At 50.9% G+C, this 21,321-nt stretch overlaps 1 protein-coding gene across 1 annotated transcript; it reads left to right on the forward strand.

The window, feature by feature from the left end:
• The first annotated feature begins 8,972 nt into the window (after window positions 1-8,972).
• Window positions 8,973-19,189, forward strand: LOC142451007 (keratin, type II cytoskeletal 73). Its single transcript, XM_075552946.1, has 9 exons — window positions 8,973-9,419; window positions 10,827-11,041; window positions 11,653-11,713; window positions 12,488-12,583; window positions 13,215-13,379; window positions 16,032-16,157; window positions 16,528-16,748; window positions 18,193-18,227; window positions 18,933-19,189. The coding sequence occupies exons 1-9, from the start codon at window positions 8,973-8,975 to the stop codon at window positions 19,187-19,189; spliced, it is 1,623 nt and encodes a 540-aa protein (XP_075409061.1).
• Window positions 19,190-21,321: the final 2,132 nt, after the last annotated feature.

Genomic DNA, 21,321 nt, shown 5'->3' on the forward strand with positions numbered 1-21,321 from the left:
TTGGGAGAAGTCGTCCTTAGAAGTGAGGAGGCTGAGACTTCGTCTCACATACTTCTGACATGTCCCAGGAAGGCCCAGTCCGTAGAGAAGGACCCCATGCTTGGTAAACTGGAGCACCAGTGGGAGAGAGGAAGACCTTCGAGGAGATGGATGAACCAAGCGGCTACCGCACAGGTTCAAGCACAGCAATGATTGCGAGGCTGGCCCGGGACCAGGGAGCGTTACAGGCTATGTGAACAGGGTCGCAACGATGTGCAGCCAATGCGATAGCGCCTAACAATCTAACAGACACACAACCAAGACGCTGGCTCACGGTGCGTTCAGCACCCGAAAAATGCTGTGCCGCTGTTTCTGCCCTCTCTGGTTTCCGATGAGAAGTTCACAGTCCGTCAAACGGTTTGCCCTCTAATACTGATTCTCTTGGGCCCCCGTTGTTTCCTCCGGTTTCAGACGTTGACTACAGCCCTCTGGTTGTGGATTTATTTGGGATTATTCTGTTTAGGGTTCATGCCTCTTGAATCTGTATTTTTTCCAAATTTGGAAAGGTTTCAGTAATTTTTTTTTAAAGTACTTTTTCAGCCCGGCCTCCTTTTCTTCTCCGTCCGGGATGTGGATGACCTGAACGGTAGATGCTCTTTTACAGTCACACGGGTCCCTGAGGCGCAGTGGTCCCCCTGACCCTCCACCCCACTCTTGGGGCACAGTGGCTCAGTGGTCGCACTGTTCCCTGAAAGGAGGCTGGTTCTGCTGAGGGACTTATGCATTGAGTCCTAAATGCTGTTCATTGTGCTCATCAGCGGTTCTTTGCCGTATCTTTTACTTTGTTTTGAGACTTAATATTTGCGTTGCCTTCAGCTCAGAAGGGATCACTCAAGCATTGCCCTGCTGCCTGCTTTAGTTCTAACGACCTGTCACCTTGGCATTGCTATTGATTGGTTACTATATGTGCTTGTGTATAAAGCCGAGGTTTTTCAGCACACTTTTAATGCAGTTTTTGTGGTAAAATTAGGTGCCTTGGCTGATATTTGGGTCGGCTAATACTCGAGTCTATAAGGTATATTGATTTGTTTCTTTCTGTTTTAAAAACAATCAGTTCGACATCTTCTTGGTTCTTCATCTCATGAGCGGATTCTTAAGTTGGATCCTGGACGTGTGGGGCACTGCATTCTGAAACTCTGGATGTCATCGTCATGTTCTGCTTTAGCTGCCTTCTTCTCCCATTGCGCTAGCAGAGTAAAGGTGCGGTGCCCCTTTGTTACGACCAGGAGAGGGTAGGATTCTCATTTGTCCTGAACTGATATTCAAGGCAGGCACCCCGTGTTCCCGGTAAATAGATGGGAGGGCCCAGCCTGGGAGGCTTCCCTGCTCCTTCCTGACTGGGAGAGGTGGGAGCGCCTCCCTACTGCTTCCCGGTGTCTCCTACTGACACCAGGAGGAGAGGGGGTGATGGAGGTCCTCACTCTCTGCTAGGCCTCCTCAGACACCCCTCGGTGGGAGGAGAGCGAGGCCTCACTAATGCTGGGTGAGGGTGGAAAGGTGGGGCTTCCCTGAGGTCTTGGTAACTGCTTGGTGGGGTTTGAAGCCCCAGCTCCCTCCTTGGCCTTTTATGATACCATCAAAGCTGGGAGGGGCAAGGTTGGGGTGCCCTGTGGCAACTGGTGAGGATGGAAGTCTCACTGATGAGCCTTGGTTACAGTTGTCAATAACTGTGCCCAGTGAAGTCTCCAAGTCTGGGATATGTGAGGCAGAAAGAATATCCAGGGGGCAGCCATGTGGCCCCGGGGGGCCTGAGGCGTGTAGGCGCCATGCCGGATTCTCCCCACCTCTCAGAGTCTGACGTTTATTGAGAGATGACACCCAGGCGTTCATTGGCACTTAGCGCAGTGGGTCTCCACCTTCCTGATGCCACGGCCCTTTCATACTGTTCCTCAGGTGGTGGGGACCCCAACCATAACACTGTTTTCGTTGCTGCTTCATCACTGTCATTTTGCCACTGTGATGAATCCGGCGACCCCTGCACATGCAAGGGTCGTTTGATCCGTAAAGGGGTCATGACCCACAGGTGGAGAACCGCTGCCTTGGAGGCAAGACCTGGGAAAAGTATGTCTACTCCATCTTTCAGGAAGCAGAAGGACTAAAAATTATTCCACAAAATGATTTTACTACATCTGGGGCAGAATGGAGATGGTCCCACGTCCTTTGTAACGAAGCCATCAGAAATGTCTAGGGACCTAGACGATTGTGTAGAGGCGGGATTCATTTCACAACTGGATGAAGTCCAGACAGGGATTCGGCTGGCACTGCTTTCCCCTGATGAGGGCAGTGGCAGAATGTGAAATATAGCCCCCCAAGCTCACTGCCATCCAGTCGATGCCAACTCGTAGCGGGTGTATAGGACAGGGTAGAACGCCTGCCTCGAGTTTCTGAGCCTGTAAGTGGTTACAGGAGTGGGAAGCCCCGTCTTTCCCCAGCAGAGCAGCTGGTGGTTTTGAACTGCCGACCTGGAAGGTCACAGCCTAATGTGTAACCACTCTGCCACCAAGGCTCCACATTGTTTTCAAAGTCCGCCAAGGGAATTTTAAAGACAGGTGCGAGGGGAAGGATTTTGGAGGACATTTTGCCCTTTTGTGACTTCCAGAGAGTCCCGTGGCCCCTGTGGTCCTGGCAGTGGATAAGGAGGACCTAGAGCGAGGATAGGGCTGGATCTTGTCCTTAGGAAACTTTCTGGCTCCCAAGGGAGATGGGCGTACAGTTTGGTCGCAGGTAGAAACAGTGAACGAAAGCATACAATTAGTATAATGGGCGATGCTTTAGACTGTCAGATGGGAGGTTGGCCAACAAGGAGTGCCTGGCTTAACCCCATGCTCCACCAGCACCCCTCCAGGCACTGTAGCTAGTAAAGGAATGCAAGCACTTTTACATTTCCGTGGAGGGACGGGCGCACTGTCACACTGTCGTGGCTGTTAGGTGCTTACTGGGAGTGAGTGACCTGGTGTGTAGCAGAATGGCTGTGAACTGCTGGTCCTGTTCCAGCCTCACACTCACTGTTAGGTTTGCGCTCCTCTTGGAGCCACGTTGTAAATCCATCTCATTGAAAGCCTTCCTCCTTTTGATGATACCACTTGATCAAGTCGTACCAAGTGCTACGTTCTTCCCCAGGGACTGGTCTCTCCTGGCAACATGTCCAGAGTCTATGTGGCAACCGTCTCACCCTCCTGGCTTCTCAGATGCATCCTGGCTGTACATCTTCCAAAGCAGATTTCTTCATTTTCCTGGCTGCCCGTGAGATAGTCAGTATTCTTGGCCAACTCTGTAATTCAAAGACGTTCGTTTTTCTTCAGTCTTCTTTATTTATCGTCCAGCTGCCGTAGGCACACGAGGCAGCTGATGAGGTTACGGCTTGGGTGAGGCGCATCTCCGTCCTCCCAGTGATGTCTTTGCCTGCTAACATTGTGAAGAGGTCTTTATGGCACATTTGCCTGGTGCAATATATCGTTCGAGTTCTTGACTGCTCCTTCCATGGGCACTGCTTGTGCATCCAAATAAAATGAAGTCCTTGACAACTTCAATCTTTCCTCCATGAATCACGGCGTTGCTGATTGATCGATTTATATGGATTTTTGTGTTCTTAATAATCAGTTGTCATCATCAGTAAGTGAGTCAAGATCTCCTTACTTTCAGTAGGTTTACTTTCAGGTTGTTAATGAGTCTTCCCGCAATCCTTTCAACCCACATTCTTCTTCATAGAGCCTGGCTTCCTGGGATATTCATACGGATCGGATAAGAAGAATCAAAGGCTGCAGACTTTCTTGAGTTAAACCACACAGCATCCTCTTGTTCTGTTCAAACAACTGCCCACGTGCAGGTTCTGAACGAGCACAGTCAAGTGTCCCAGGATTCCCACTCTCCCTTCGTGTGTTATCACCCACAGGGTCAACTGCCTTTGCTTACTCAGTAAAGCACAGGTGAGGTTCTTCTGGCGTTCTCTACTTTCAACTAACACCCGTCTAACATTTCCAGTGGTATCGCTTGCTCTGTGTTCTCTTCTCAACCTGGCTTGCAGTACTACTTCAACCACTGAAAATGATCTCCGGCAGACTTTTGCTTATGTGATATGAACGATATTGTTTGATAACTTCTGTGCTCCGTTGCATCACCTTTCTTTGGAAGGGGCTCAAATAGGCATCTTTTCCAGTTGGTTGGCCAGGTGGCTGCTTTCCAAATTTCTTGGTGTAGCTGGGTGAGCAGTTCCAGCATTTGGTCCCTTTGTTGAAACATCTCAATCGGCTTTCTATTAATTCCTAGTGCCTTCCGTTCAGCTCGGGCTTAGTCCAATACCAACAGTCCGTGGTCTTGAAACAGTTGAACATTAACCAATTCTGTTTGGTACAGTGACCTTGTGTATTCCTTCCATCTTCCTTTGACAGTTCCCACATGTCTAGTGTCTTGCCAATACAATCCTTCAGTAATGCAGCTTGAGGACTCGCTGTCTTCTCTGGTTCATCCGCATGAGAAATGCGGGAATATTCTTCTCTGACTGGTTTCTTCCTCCAGGTCTGTAATTTCAGTACCTTTGTCTTCTTGAACTGCGCTTAGAAGCAGTCTGTTAGGTTCTCTTACTTGGCCTTATCTGCGGTTCCCTGTAGCTACTCTATGTCCAAGGGCAAGTTTCTTGGTCTCTTCCGATATTCCTTTCGGTTCTTTACCGCCTGACTTATCTCTTGAATGACCTTTTTGCTTTCTTCACATCGGATGTCCTTGATGCCATCTTACAACTCGTCTGGTGTCCAGTCATTGGCATTTAATTAATCAAAGTGGTGGGGATGGCCTCCGCTTTCAGGTGGGTTGCACTCAAAGTCGTGCTTTGTCTCTGTTGGACTTGTTACCATTTTCTTCAGTTTCAGCTTGAATATGCATATGAGCAATTGGTGGTCTGCTTGCAGTTGTCCCCTGGCCTTGCTTTAACCGATGATATTGAGCTTCTCCATCTTCTCTTTCCACAGATGTAGGTGGATTGGATTCCACCTGCTGAGGTTCCACATGAGTAGTTGCTCTTTATGCTGTTGTGACCAAAAAGGAAGCTGCAGTGAACAAATTATTGGTCTTGCAAAATTCTATTGTGCCATCTCCTGCTTTATTTCTATCACCAAGGTGGTATTTTCCAATTACTGACCCTTCTTTGTGTTCAACTTTCACATTTCAATCACCAGTAATGAGTGATACATTCTGGCTACGTGTTTGATCAGTTTTGGAATGCAGACGTTGGCAAGAATCTCAAATGTCTTCATCTTTGGCATTAGAGGCTGGCACACACATTTGAATAATAGTCCTCGTATTAACTGGCATTCCTTTCAAGTATATGGATAGTATCTTATTGCTGACAGCTTTGTAATTAGGGTAGACCTTGAAATGCTCTTGTTGACAATGAATACAACTCTGTTCTCCTTCAACCTCTTATTCCCAGTACATTAGATCATAAATTGTTCATTATAAATTGGCCAATACCAGTACATTTCAATACCAGGCCAATCAGATGGAATAGACTCATAGTTGTGCTCATTCTGAAGAAAAGTGACCCAACAGAATGCAGAAATTACTGAATAAGATCATTAATAGGATGTGCAAGGCAGATAACTGGAAAATGGTTGCAGCAGTACATCGACATGAAGCTACCAGAAAGCCAAGCTACATTCAGAAGAGACTATGGAATGAGGGCTATGCTTGCTGATGTTAGATAAATCTTGGCTGGAAGTAGAGAACACCTGAAGGCTGTTTACTTATGTTGTTTTGACTAGGCAAAGGCATTGAACCACCTGGATCTCAGCACACTACGTATCACATTGCGAAGATGGGAATTCCAGAGCACTTCATTGTGCTCATGTGGAATCTGTACATATGACCTAGAGGCAGTTATTTGAACAGCACAAGAAGATGGGATGGGATTTTTAAATCACAAAAGCCACGAGCCACCACTGCATCCATTTGCCATACTTATTCAACACGTATGCGAACAAATGATGCAAGAAGCTTGGTCCTCACAGTGACACCTTTGCTCTTCAACACTTTAAGAGAGCTTCTGCAGAAGATGTTCCCAAGGCAATATGTCTGTCTGGCTGCTGCATCAGCGTTCAAGGAGGTTTTTCAAGAACTCTGCAGATGGCTCAGCTGTGCTTGCTGAAAGGTGGGCATTTGCTGATGAAGATCAAAGACTTCTGCTTGGGTTACCACCCAATCTAAAGAAAATAAAAATCCTCACAACTGCATCAGTAGACTATAACAGGATAAATGAATGCGATTGAAGTTGTCAACAATTTCAACCAATGCTTATGGAAGCAGCAGCCAGACAGACATATTGCCTTGGGAACATCTTCTGCAGAAGCTCTCTTAAAGTGTTGAAGAGCAAAGGTGTCACTGTGAGGACCAAGTTGCAACTGCCCGCACCGATGGTGCTTTGAGTTTCCTCGTAGGCACGTGAAACTAGACAAGTAAGGAAGACCAGAGAAAACCCGATGCCTTTGAATTATGATGTTGGCACCGAGTCCTGGAAGTGCCACGAACTGCTGGAAGAACAAACAAATCTGCGTGGGAAGAAGCAGCGCCAGAATGCTCCTTAGAAATGAGAATGGCAAAAAAAAAAGTAAAAAGTTAAGGTGAAAAACAAAAGAAATCAGACAAGCAGCATAAGCTTTCGTTTATACCTGCCAATTTGCTTTTTGGTAACCAAGCGACGTTAGGGAGGGAGATAGATGAATATTTAACTATACTTAACAAACAGACAGGATTAGTGCTTCCCTTTAAATTTTCAAACCTGAAAATGCTGTAGTAAATTATTACTTAAAGAAAAATGAAATCATTTTAGACACATTTAACCTGAACTAAAAATGATTAGATTTTGTATTTTAGCTTATTAAAATGAATACTTTTAAGACAAATAAAAGAAATGAGAATGGAGAGATTTCATTTCATGTGCTTTGAGAGTTCATCGGGAGAGACTAACCCCTGGACAAGGACGTTATTGAGAATGAGTAGACCCACAGCAAGATGGATTGACACAGTGGCTGCAACAATGGGCTCAAACAACCATTGTGAGGATCGTGCCGGACCAGGCAGTGTTGTGCTCTGTTTGTTCATAAACCTGGTTTATGAGTCGGAACCCACTGGTGGCACCTACGACAACAGTGCCCAGGATTTTCAAGGGTTACTTTCATTCTTGACCACTTTCAGTATTCCTAGATTCAGAATTTGTGCTTTCCTTGATGCTTGCCATTGTGAGCCGCATGGTGAACAACGCCTTTTGAATTGCGTCACATCAGGAAACGAAAGTACTAAAAGCTTCATTGCATCGACGTCATTAAGATCCACTCTGCTTTGAGAAGGCAGCTCTTCCCCAGCTGTATTTTGAGAGCCTTCCAACTGAGGTGTCCATCTTCTGGCATTGTATCAGATGATGCCTGACAACTACTCGTAAGATGTTCACTAGCCGGTTTTTCAGAAGGAGATCACCAAATCTTCCTGTCCGATGTGCCTTTGTCTCTAAGTTCCACGGAAACTTGTTTGCCATGGGGGACCCTGCTGGAGTCTGAAAGACTGGTGGCATCACTTCCAGCATCATAGCTATAAGCAAGAGCCCGCGGTGGCGAACTGACAGTTGAGTGGTTGAGAGAATAATGTACCCTGGTTATCCTTGGAATTTGGGAGTTGCGAGACTCTTGGGACAAATCCTTTGACAATATCTATGATCTGATGAAATTCAATGTCTGTCTTCCTGCTCTACCTCTCCCAAACTCCTAGAACTGGCAGCTAGAGTTTTATTTTATTTATGACCTCAAATTCAAGATGATATCTGGGACAAAGTCAATCCTTAACACGATTTGTAAAAACAACAAATGGATGAATGAGCGAGCCAATGAATAACTGGATGGAAGGATGGATGGATGAATGGATGGATGGATGGAAAAATGGGTAAACCAGGTCCCAAAGGTCTGAGTAGAGTAGTACTGAATAGGAGGCCTGAAGACCAAGAGAGTCTTCACAGCTAGGGCCTGTGCTTTGTTGGGCATGTGTACCCTCTGGGATTAACATGAAATGTTTGCAAACTAAGTGACCTCATCCATTGTCTGCTGGATCAGATGTAGGAAGTGGGTTACATAAGCTTCTGTGTGCAAGAAGCTCTTCACTGTTCTAAAGAGCTGCCCCAATATCAGTCATCAGGAGCGGTCACAATCACCATTATGTCAAGGTTAAGGGTGGGGTCAGAGGAAAGGTACAGGAACCAATAAGTCCACATGAGCAGGTGAAGGTGATCAGGGCAGCACAGAAAAACAGGGGACTTGCCCCAGAAGACCAGCATGGCGCTGGCAGCCAGACAGAGACAGGTTCCTGGAATGGGTCTGGATTTCTCGTGGACCCATCTCCTGTGGCTTAGGTCTGGTCTGAGAAGTGTCTCCAGGGATTCTGGGAAGTGCAGCTATGGGAACGTTGCCCTAAGCATGTAAAATCAGGATGGTCTGGGTCCCTGGATCAGCCCATCTGATGGTAGCCCTGTTGTGAGATCTCTCACGGATGACGCCGCCAATTAAAGGTCTCTGCTCTGCACCCCCGCAGGCCCAGCCCCTACCACTCCTGAGGAAGGGCAGTTGAGGTTGTGACAAGTCTCCCAGCAGAGATCTTCCTAAGGATAAGTTGACCAGGCTCATTACCCCATGAACAGTGGATAACGAGATAAGAGCCAAATTACATGAACTACGTTTGCAAGCCCAGCACTTTGGGGGGGGTTCAAGCTATTTGCCTTGTGTCTTGCTTGAGTTTTGCTGGGAGGAAAATAATTTCCCGCTCCCAAGCAAACTGAACCCACAAATTAAGGCTATGGCTCTCTCCCAAGCCTTATATAGGAGTCGCCTGAGATTGTAGAGTGATGATTGGCGTCTCGGCTAAGGGTTAGCATCTCTTCTCAGCTCTCTGACCATTCCAACATGAGCCGCCAATTCTCTTGCAAATCTGGAGCTGTGGCCAAGGGGGGCTTCAGTGGCTGCTCAGCAGTGCTCTCTGGGGGCAGCTCATCCTACTGGATTGGAGGCAAAGGGCTTAGTGGGGGCGGATTTGGCAGCCGGAGCCTCTACAACCTGGGGACCACCCGGAACATCTCTCTCAACATGGCCAGTGGCAGTGGGCGAATAGGTGGCTATGGGTTTGGCCAGGGCCGGGCCAGTGGCTTTGCGGGAAGCATGTTTGGCAGTGCGGCCCTGGGGCCCATGTGCCCAACTGTAGGTTCTCCAGGGGGCATCCACCAAGTCACCATCAACAAGAGCCTCTTGGCTCCCCTCAACGTAGAGCTGGACCCCGAGATCCAGAAAGTGCGCGCTCAGGAGCGGGAACAGATCAAGGCCCTCAACAACAAGTTTGCCTCTTTCATCGACAAGGTGGGTCTTTCTGGAGAAAAGCTGGGCATAGAGCCTCTTCTCCTCTTCATTCTTCCTCCCCTCTGAAGCAAAGGCAGGCAGCACACCTGCCCAGGATGCATGCACAGCCAAAGATAGAGCAGGCGGGGAGGCTGGACACAAGGGCAGGGGGACGGGGGACCAGAGGGTGGAGAGGAGCTAGAAGGCTTAGTCCGGAACAGTTTTCAAGAGGCAGGGCAAGTGGCCTGGAGTTGAGAAGCCACACAGTGCCCACCTGGTAAACTTAGGTGCCAGCAAAAGAAGGTCCCGTTGTCGAGGCTGTCAATTCTAGGACGTCTAGAGAGGCAGGGAGTCAGCCCTGCCCTAGGAAACACAGACTCCAATCAGGAGAAGACTGGTAGCCTGTAATAAACCCAGCCCAGGAGGCAAGGCAGCTGGTGGCCAGTCCCATGACTCAAGTTTCAGGACCACGTGGCAAGAGGGTCTTGAGAAGCGGAGACTTCTTGAGCTTAGGGGAGCAGGGAAAGCTTTTCAGGTGACAGGTAGGGCAATGAAGCATTCATCGGGGTTTGCCAGACAGACTCGGGGCCAAGGCGGTGCAGGAAGAAGTCCGCATCAAGCCATCATGCCGCGGCACTGTTGGACTTGCTGGAGGACGGGTGGCTTGGGGGGTTGCCCGAGCGCTGGGTGAGTGGTGGATGAGGAGGAGCTGGGCACACTGGAAGAGCAAAGTGAGGACTTGGGCCTTGATCTTAGAGAGGGTGGATGGTGGGACTCACCGGAGGTTTCAAGCAAGGAAATTGTATGGCCGTTGTAGAATGAAACTCGAGGTTTGGTTTCTCCAAGGAAACATCTTGACTGGCTCCCTTGATTCAGACATGCAAGTAAGGGGGTAAGGGGTGGTGGAGCTTGGGAGTCCCCAACACCTAGGCTGGGAGAGGCCAGGACTAAGGGGACAGAGCATTGCCAGAGCAAAGACTGCATGGCCAGATCCAAGCAGAGGGACCCAAGGGGGTGGAGGGTAAGCACATGCCTCAAGTCCAGGCCAGCTGCACACGCCTAAAGACTTGCCTTACTTAGAAAGCCGTCGGGCTGAACACAGAAGGTGACCCAGGCAGGCATCAAGAAGTACAGGGGTAGCAGAGCTTGACTAGATCATGGAGGGAGACAAAGGTGGCGGGGTCCCTCCTGAGCTGAGAGGCAGCCCTCAGAGGGAGAAAAAGACTCAGAGCTCCAGGTGAAAAGGTCCCGAATGGGCAGGGTGTGAGGAGTTGATTCTTTCTAAGAACTGAGGCTTTCTGATTTCAAACCAGTGTAGCATAACAAAAGACAGCAGCTCCCCAGAAAAAAAGTAACCCCACAGCTCTGCTCTCCATTTCCCGGGAGTCTCTGGAGTTGCTTCTAGGTGTGTGCTGTGTTGGCTTCCAGGTGCGGTTCCTGGAGCAGCAGAACCAGGTGCTGGAGACCAAGTGGGAGCTGCTGCAGCAGCTGGACCTGAACAACTGCAAGAACAACCTGGAGCCCATCCTGGAGGGCTTTGTCGGCAACCTGCGGAAGCAGCTGGAGACGCTGTCCGGGGACAGGGTGAGGCTGGACTCGGAGCTGAGGAACATGCGCGATGTGGTGGAGGACAACAAGAAGAGGTGAGCAGAGAGAGGGACAGAGGGCAGCCATCTCCTGGGGCTCTGCTTTCCCAGACGACACGGAGGCTTTTGGCCTCTGGCCTCAAGAGGCTGAGGTCAGGTGAGAGCCACCCACCCTGAACTCCCCTGCCCAGGAGAGATGGGTGCCTTGTCTCAGTGGCTGGGGGTGGGGTGGGCAGTTGCACACAACGGACAGACACAAAGACATCCTCTCTGGCAATGGTTGTGTGGTTCTGGAAGGCATGCCCCTCCTCGGCAGTCCTCTTCCGCTTTCCCACTTCAGCTCCTCACCTTGCTCAATGTGCCCCACGGTGCTCAGGGCACGTCTGTCTTTGCTGGGCATTTTTTGGGACTTAGGTCTAGGGATGTGGTAGAGGTCGGTAAGGGGGGGTCCGACCGTGGTTTGACACAAAAACATGGCTGCAATATGGATCCTGAGGAAGAGGAGGGAGAACCTGCCGGACAGGCTTAGGGCGCTGGGTCAGACGTATAATGGTGCAGGCGCATGTGCCTGGGAAGCATGAAGGGCGTGCACTGGGAGTATCTCCTCTTGTTCCGTTTCACCACGAGCAGACCCACGTTTCCGGCTCACGGGACTGCTTTTCCTGCAGGTATGAGGAGGAGATAAACAAACGTGCGACGGCTGAGAATGAATTTGTGGTGCTCAAGAAGGTGAGCGGGGCAGGGCGCAGCCAGGGAGTGTCATGTGAACGACAAGGAGAGGGGACCTCCGAGGGGAGAGCCTGGGTCGGTTTCCCTGCAGAAGGGCCTGGCAGGAGAAGATGGAGGGATGGGTTGCCGCAGACATGCTGAGAAACCTTCATGTTTGTCTGCTGTCCCTCACTTTGTCAGCACTCCCGTTTTTTGGGGTGCAGGATGGGGATGAGTCCGGGCTCCTTCCCAGGTCTGGCTGAAGGAGCGGGCATGATTTGGGTGGTGCTGAGATTCATCTTCCGTCTCTGCTTTCCTGGTGAGCTGCCACAGTTGCCCTTGGCTTACTCTGCAGACAGAAGGGTGCTTCTCTCTCTCAGAGAAATCAAACTCCAATCTCATTGCCACTGAGTCAATGTGCATTTTTCTGCGACTGCAATTGTTGATGGAAGTAGAAACCCTAGTCTTTCTGCTGTGGAGCTGCTGGTGGCTTCGAACTGCCGACCACACGAATCGCAGCCTAATGAGTACCCACTCCTCCTCCCCCGGGGCTCTCTTAGAAGGCAGTAAAAGGGATTCTGTTTAACTGGGGCAAAAAGCATTGCAGGGTCATGATGAACTGGTCTAAGTCTCACGGGGAGTCCTGGGCCAGAGTCAGGTTCCTGCACCCTAAGTCTTAATTCAATTCGGCGGGGCAGTTAGCCACAGGGTTGGGGGCTGAGGTGTGTGTTGGTGGGAGAGGGATGCCTGGACTTGAGTCCAGGTGATAGCCGAGGGACTGGGCGTTCTCTTCAGGATGTGGACGCTGCTTACATGAACAAAGTGGAGCTGCAAGCCAAGGTGGACGCCCTGGATGGAGAAATCAAGTTCTTCAAGTGCCTGTATGAAGCGGTAAGACTTCCTGGCCCCACTTCACTCTGTCTTCTGGAAGCTCCTGCCTGTGAATGAAGAGTTACTTACACCTTTGAGACCCCCGGCGATGGTCAGCCCTTGGATGCCAAGAGCTTTGAAGTTCTACAAGAGTTTAAAGTCTGTCTTGGGGCCCCCAAATACCCATCAATCTTGGCCCAGCCCCCAATGTCTTGGGTTCTATAAAAAGCGCCCACTGATGGTCAGCCAAAGAGATTCTTATTTTCACCTGTCTTCTCTCTACTGTTGGGATGTTTCCTGGGTTCCTGGGCCGGACTTGCCAGAGATGCAGGCAAGGAATTCAAGACCCCGTCAATCCCAATGGCTCTAATCATTGGCAAATGGTTTCCAGGTGGTTTCCCTTCCGCCTCCTCTACTTTTGACCTCTCTCAAGTTACAGAGAGATGGGCTGTTTTCTTCTTGGGCCGCTGCAAGCCTGTTGAGCTATGTTTAGAGGTGATATTGAACCTCTGGGCTGGTGAGCACCATTTTTTGCAAACTTTGGGGAATGTAGCTTTCATCTGTTTGGGGTGACTTTTGGGGAAGACACGTAGGACGGCATCTTCCTCTGGCCACAAACAACCATTCCTGCATCCTTGCTTCTCTCCTGCAGGAGATTGCCCAGCTCCAGTCCCACATCAGCGACACATCCGTCATCCTGTCCATGGACAACAACCGCAACCTGGACCTGGACAGCATCATCGCCGAGGTGCGCAGCCAGTACGAGGACATCGCCCTGAAGAGCAAGGCTGAGGCTGAAACCCTGTACCAGACCAAGGTGAGGCTCTACCACCCCAGAGTCCTCTGTCGAGGGGCTTCAGGTTGAGGCCTTGCTTGGGTTGTCGGCCCCGTGATTACCAGGGCCCGCCCTTGTTGTGAGCGCATCACTGTCCTGGGCACCGCGGGACACCTGGTCCCAATGGAAGCTCTTGGAGGATACGTACGGTCAAGCACCAGGAGGGGCGGGAACCGAGCCTGTGAACACTAGGGAGGACAGGGATTAGGGAGCCGGGATCAGGTGGGGAGCTCAGGAACATCTTCCTGAAGGCAGAGGCTTTTCCACGGACTCTGGGAGGGAAGGAAACTACGTGAGACGTTAGTGTCCCAACTTCTTCATTAATTACAGTAAATTACGGGGTCTCTTCCAGTGTGATCTGGGATCAGGCAACTCCCACCTTTCCATTCAAGTCCAACTCGGAGGATAAGGGGGAGTTTGAGTCACTTAGACCTTAATTCTTCTAATGGGTGGGAAGTGATGCTTGAGATAATTTGGTTTCTCAGATCAAGATGGCACCTTCCCAGTGATCGCTTGCTGTTCAGCAGGTTCTTTCTCAAGGGAAAGTCGGCTCTTGAGAGACTGTATCTTGTCCCTCCTGCTTGCTCACGTCCCTGGAGACAGAGGGACCCAGCGGCATTCACAGATGAGAGGCTGGGGAGACAGCACAGATCAGGACTTCTTGATCTTGGCTGCACCTCGAGTCCCTAGTCCTGCGAGGTAGCCCTGTGACGTGCACACCACAGGACCCGGGGGAGACGGCGGTGCTTAGCTCCAAGCTGGGGTGCTTTTAGAAGAGTTAGGTTCCCACAGACACGATTCCTGGTTGGTATCCTTGTCTCCACTTCTCAGAATGGGGATACAGTCTTACCGAACAGAGGTTTATTCAGCGCAATATTGTGAGGGCTCATTCTTATTATTTTAATTTTAAAGGCTCAGGGAGATTCAAACAAACAAACCAACCAAACTTAATGTCGTCAGGTTGATGCCAACTCACAGTGACCCTATTGGACAGGGTAGAATGGCCCCTGTGGATTTCCACGACTGTAACTCTTCATGGGAGCAGAAAGCCCCATCTTTCTCCCTCGGAGTGGCCAGGGGTTTCGAACTACTGACCTTCCCACTCATAATCACTACGCCCCCAGAGGAAGGGGGTTAAGGAATGTGTCAATGGCAGTTAGCTGGTACCCAGTGAAGTTGATCTGGCCACAAATCCCATGGTGTGTAGACAGGACATCAGAAAATGTTTTTGGTTAGGAGGCCCATATTTTCAGGGCATTAGGTGGGTCGATACGCAAATGGCAAGAGGCGGTGTAAATACTGGAGGAGTGAGCAATCCCATCCCAGACAGTGTGTGGGAAGGTGCCATGCTGCCCACAGGCCTGCCGGGGGTTCTTGTTCCAAGGCTGGTACCAAAGAGAGTTCCAGAGGAGGAGAGAGAGAAGTCTCTCTCATCTCTCAGAGGAGTCCTGAATGTAGGTCTTGCGGGAGCCTGCCATGAGACCCTCGCAGTGAGGCCGGGCACTGGGGACAGAACCCAGGCAGTGCACAGCCACCACGGTCCTGAATTCCACATGGGGCCGGAGTCTTCGGTAGATGGCATCAAAAGCAGAAATGATGCAAAACTAGTAGATTATCCCAAATGTATGGCTAGTCCTATAAATTTATCTAGTCAAACACACACACACACACACACACACACACACACACACACACACACACACACACCCTCTCCATTCTAAGCCTTCTTTCCATCCCAGAAAGATGGCTTTTCACTTGGTGCTCAGCTGGCTGGGGACTCAGGGAAATCACAGAAAACACAGCGGACTAGCTCACCGATTCCACCTCATCCATTCCTTCTGACACCAGACTTCTGAGCACCATCCAGACACTGTGTTAGCACAGGGAATTCAGAAGTAGATGACATCGCTCTGCTTATCCAGTCTCATGAGAAAGGCATAGAAACAGTGCTTACAGGCCCAACAGGGAAGGGCCCTGGAGGAAGCAGCTTTGCACTGGGGCCTTGAGCCGGCTCAATCGTTGAGTCTCAGACACCCACAGGGGCTGTTCTCCCTGCCCTCAGGGTTGCTGTGATCAGAACGAACTCCATGGCAGTGAATGAATGAAGAGAAAAGACCAGAGGTGGGGAAGAGTTTTTCAGGTGTTTGGAGAAGCTCATGTAACGACTCAAAGACATTAGAACACAGAGAACAGTTTTAGAACTGTGGAACTAGGTGACAAAGCTAGAGATCCAGGTAGGAGGTGCAAAGGCATGATGGAGAAACAGAGTTGGAAAGGCTGGTGGACACAGCCTCGGACCATCTTGATGGTGTGCTCCTGGAGTTTGAACTTGACATCGAAGACAAGGGCAAGCTTTGAGGAGCCATAAACAGAGGCACTTCGTACTTGTTGGGGTTGCAGTGTGGAAAGTTTTGAGTGGAAATCAACAGCCAACTGTCAGCTGTGCTCAAGGCAAACAAGCTCAATGAACAGATAACAGTTATCTGTATCAGCTTAGCGATGTCTGGGGAAGGAGAGGACCACTTCCCACTTCTACCAGGCTCCCTCGGCAAAGGCACAGCCTCTGAGCCAGATTTATCTCAGCCAGGCCCTTCTGCGGTGAGCAACGCCCCTGCTCTGGCCCCTCTCCTCTAGTTCCAGGAACTCCAGCTGGCTGCCGGGCGGCATGGGGCCGACCTCAAGCACACCAAGAACGAGATTGCAGAGCTGACTCGGCTCATCCAAAGGCTGCGTTCAGAGATCGAGAGCGGGAAAAAGCAGGTGACCGTAGGTGGGGGCTCCTAGCTCCTGTCCAAAGGCGAGGCAACCTGTCTCTCACGTTCCTACGGCCACTTCTCCTGCTCTTAGTCTTCCATTACAGAACGCCCCCTTCTAATGGAGCCCCCCCCTGCACCCCATACCTAGCTCCCATCCAAAGACTGGACCAAAGGGAAGCCATGGGACTCAGAATAACAAGCCCACGCTCCCAAGTTATCAGCACCCATGATCATTGGTGTGTCTGGGCCTCTCCGATAGGAACTGGGGCAGGGCAGAGGAGGCTCCATTCACAGTAAGCCTAATGGGCAGGGGAGGCGAAGGGAAGCTTGAGGTGGCGTAGGACTCATGGGGAACGCTATCTTGTGCCCCTCAGTGCTCCAACCTGGAGACGGCCATCGCCGATGCCGAGCAGCGGGGGGACTGCGCCCTGAAGGACGCGCGGGCCAAGCTGGATGAGCTGGAGGCCGCCCTGCAGCAGGCCAAGGAGGAGCTGGCCCGGATGCTGAGAGAGTACCAGGAGCTGACCAGCGTGAAGCTGGCCCTGGACATCGAGATCGCCACCTACCGCAAGCTGCTGGAGGGCGAGGAGTGCCGGTGGGTGGTGGGAGAGTGTTAGTACTCTAGAGCCAGAGGAGGATTGGGAATCTCATGGTTCCAAGTTTCCCAGAGTGGGGGTGGAGGGGGGTGAGTTTCCAGAGGGCGAAAGACGTTCTTTCTGTCCGTCCCTGCACTCAGAGCCGTGAACAGCATCCGATCACAGAAGGAGAGGGAATTGCCTCTGCATTTTTCTCTCAACTCTTCACATGAGGCTAGGGGCCCAGTCTCAGCTCGGCACTTTGTGGGTCTCTATCACCTCGATGACGCTTGCAGATCTCGCCTTTGAATCAACAGAGACCCGATCTAGCGCAGGTTCCGAGTCTCTAGCTAAATATTTTAAATGGTTTGGTTTTTGTTTACATCGTATTTATTTTGACAGTTTGGTGGGGGGGGGCAGTTCTGGTTTTCCATTGACCCTAGTGACGTAAGCTTTCCGTTTACGATCAATTCCATTACAAATACTAAATATGCTCCTAGAACAGTGTGGGTTATACAGGATCGTTAGCAGCCATGGAAGGTGCTGCATGAAGCATTGATAGCTGAGAATTCTTGGACTATCTTAGGGTCGGTTTAGAATGATGACCTAAAGAGGAAAAGTCAATGGGCCTGTCAGGTTAGAAAATTGTTAGTGATCCTAAAACTATATGTTTAGTTCACTAATGGCAGCTCTATCCTAATACTTCTACACATATTTCCACATGGATTTATTCAGGCAGAAGTCTCACGGGAATCAAGAAGTGGGTTCACGAGAAAGCCATCAGGAGGGGTCATGGGAGAGGTGGTGGGGGTGGAGTGGAAGTGCCAAGGTGGTGCGCTTACCTTGCTCTGAAGGGAGAAAGGTAGGAGGCGATTCCTACATAAAACCCCAACCCCTGCCATGGCGTTGACTCACACGGACAGTGAACAACTGCTCCTTAAGGTTTCCAAGATTGTAAATGTTCATATAAATTCTGAAATTGTCAATCTTTACAGGAGCCAACAGGCTCATCTTTCTCTGATGGAGCAGCTGGTGGGCTTGACCCTCCAACCTTACCAGTCAGTAGTCCAACGGATTAGAGATTTTAGAAAAGCAAAGAAAAGGGAAAAACCTGACCAACCTAAACGAAATGTAAAACACACACAGCAACAACAACAAACCTGAACGTATTGCCATCTAGCCACTTTCAACTTGACAGGAGCTGCTAGGACAGAGAAGGCGTCCAAGACTGTTATTTATGGAGGCAGGCGGCCACATCTTTCTCCCACAGGGTGCCTGGTGGGCTCAAACCACTCACCTTTCAAGTAGCAGCCAAGGGCTTAACCGCTGTGTTACCGGGCTCCTTGGGAGTAGCGCTACATGGGTGAAGCGAATGCCCTCTGGCCCCCTGGAGGACCCCGTGGAGGCTGAGTCAACTCTGGGACTGCAGGTGACAGCGATTCCCTTTTGTCGCTCTCTCTGCAGGATGTCCGGAGAGTACACCAACTCTGTGAGCATCTGTGAGTATTGCATGTCTCTGCAGGACTATGTCTGGCCTATCAGTAAACCCCACGTGAGGGGGTGCCTACCACCACAGTCCCCATGGAAGAGGCTGGTATCACTCTGCTGCCTCGCAGCGGAGTCAGCTCCCATCTCACGCTGATGTTTCTCAGGAGCGCTTTCCCAGACATCAGGCTCGTGCCCTCCCGTGAAACTCTCAGGCCTCACCCTCCTGGGCTGTACTGTGTGAAGGGAAACTGTGAGCGTGAGTGAGAGTGGAGACCCCTTTGCCGAGACTGCTGGGGTCAATTGATCCTCGTCATTCCTTTTAAGGGTCTCGCTGGGGTCCAGCCTCTTCTTCCTCTGGGAGATGAGCCGTCGGCAAGAAGGAAATTCTTTGGAAGGAGTTGTGAATGTAGTCCCTACACAAATGCAGGAGCTTGGTGGCTTCTCTGAGGCTCAGGAGACTTATCTGTCACCCATGCCACTCCTGTTGGTTCAGTGATGAGAAGGCGCCCATTCTGGGTGGCCTGGGGGATCTAGGATATCCTGCCCTGCGCTCAAGCTGCTAGGGGACTGCGTGTGTGCCATGAAACCCCAAGTTCGTGATTGATAGAGACACGTTTGTTTGAGAGCTTGATGTGGAAGCTGGTTGGATCTAGAAGGCTGAGGGCAACCCCTCTCCTAGGGCCACCCACTGATCACTGCTCCCTCCTCCCCTGCAGCCGTCATCAGCAGCTCCACGGCCAGGACCACGGGCGCAGGGGCCAACTTTGGGTTCAGCGGCACGGGCACCTATGGCTACCGACCCAGTTCTGTTGGCGGGGGCTACAGCATGCTCTCTGGGGGCTGCGTCACTGGAAATGGGAACTGTAGCCCCCATGGAGAAACCAGGATGAGGCTGGGAAGTGCGAGCGAATTCAAGGATGCTCTGGGGAAGACGTCAGCGCTGAGCTCACCCACAAAGAAAACCCTGAGATAAAGAGAAATTTCCAGTTGTTCGCCTGAGTCCTCTGGGTTCCCCTGCTCCGGGAAATGCCTCTCCTATGTATACCTTCTTGCTTTCCTTTCTCACCAACACGGCCTCTTCCCTCACCCTCTGTGTCTCAGTCTTTCTTCATGTAGATGCAGGATTCCAGGGCAGGAGTCCTCCTGCACCCCCACAAAGGGTTCCTGAACTCTATCCCCCCTCCTGGAAGGGTTGCCCAGGTAAAGACTTGATGCCCCTTGAGTACAGCTCTCTCTCAGGAGTAACCCCAGCCCACCCCATTGACTGCCTTGGGTGCTCCATGTGGACCTGACATTCCCTGGTAGACGTTTGGGCACTGCCTCCAGCCTGGACTTCCGGTAGAAAAACACCAGCTCAAGCGAAACCACCGGCTTCTGGGGAGCATCTCACACGATCACAACAAGCTAGATAGCCAGAGTGCCCTCTGCGACTGGTCCTATGAATGCAGGGTCCTATGAATGCAGGGTCCTATGGATGCAGGGTCCTATGGATGCAGGGTCCTATGAATGCAGGGTCCTATGGATGCAGGGTCCTATGGATGCAGGTTCCTATGAATGCAGGGTCCTATGAATGCAGGGGCCTATGAATGCAGGGTCCTATGGATGCAGGGTCCTATGAATGCAGGGTCCTATGGATGCAGGGTCCTATGGATGCAGGGTCCTATGAATGCAGGGTCCTATGAATGCAGGGTCCTATGGATGCAGGGTCCTATGGATGCAGGGTCCTATGGATGCAGGGTCCTATGAATGCAGGGTCCTGTGGATGCAGGGTCCTATGGATGCAGGTACCTATGAATGCAGGGTCCTATGGATGCAGGGTCCTATGGATGCAGGGTCCTATGGATGCAGGGTCCTATGGATGCAGGGTCCTATGAATGCAGGGTCCTATGGATGCAGGGTCCTATGGATGCAGGTTCCTATGAATGCAGGGTCCTATGAATGCAGGGGCCTATGAATGCAGGGTCCTATGGATGCAGGGTCCTATGGATGCAGGGTCCTATGGATGCAGGGTCCTATGAATGCAGGGTCCTATGAATGCAGGGTCCTATGGATGCAGGGTCCTATGGATGCAGGGTCCTATGGATGCAGGGTCCTATGGATGCAGGGTCCTATGAATGCAGGGTCCTATGGATGCAGGGTCCTATGGATGCAGGGTCCTATGGATGCAGGGTCCTATGGATGCAGGGTCCTATGAATGCAGGGGCTTTTGCTCTAAAACCTGTAATTGCTTGTCTTTGTGCCATTCTTACTTCCCTGTTCCCTGCATCTCACCAATGCACGTGTAAAATCCATGCGGGTCAGGCAGCCTCTCTCCCTAAGGGACACGTGTGTTCTAACTGTGGAGTGACCACTCTGGGCATTGCTACAGAGGCCTGAACAACAACCAACAAACTCACTGCCATCAAGTCAATTCTGACTCATAACGACCCTATAGGACAGAGGGGAATGGCCCCTGAGGGTTTCCCAGACTGTGACTATAGGAGTACAAAGCCCCCTCTTTCTCCTGTGGAGCGGCTGGTGGTTTTGAACTGCTTACCTCACAGTTAGCAGTCCAATGAGTAACCACTACACCACCAGGGCTTCTCCAGAGTCCTAGGGTATCTGTCCATCTGCATAGAAGAGAACATTGATACAAACTACAAGATCTTCCCATCCCCTTGTCTCAGACTTGCAATGCGTGGACTTCATCTCTCTCTCCTCACTCCAGCATTGCACCTTCTAAGTCATGCCCTTCTTAGACCAATGGTCCATGAGAGGGCAGCCCGTAAGCACCGTCAGGGTTATCAGTAGGAGAGGGAACCAACACTCGTCTGGTGTGTCTTGCCATGCTCAGACCACCTTTCAGGTCAGGGGCAGCTGACACTTGCAGAGTTTCGTGGAATGGATGAAGAGTTTCTACACGGATGAGAACAGGGGTAGGTGCTGCAGGCTAAGGAACGAAAATGGTGAAAATGCATTGCTCTTGCTGAACCATGAAGTGCAAGGCTGAAAGAAATTCAGGAGAGAAAGAGAGAGAGGGGGAGAGAGGGAGAGAGAGAGAGAGAGCGCAGCAGTGGTACCTGCAGGTGAGGAAGCCGGTGGTGGTGGGCAGGTCAAAGGAGCTCT

The sequence above is a fragment of the Tenrec ecaudatus genome, chromosome 6 (assembly GCF_050624435.1).
Source record: "Tenrec ecaudatus isolate mTenEca1 chromosome 6, mTenEca1.hap1, whole genome shotgun sequence".
In the NCBI taxonomy this organism is placed as follows: domain Eukaryota; kingdom Metazoa; phylum Chordata; class Mammalia; order Afrosoricida; family Tenrecidae; genus Tenrec; species Tenrec ecaudatus.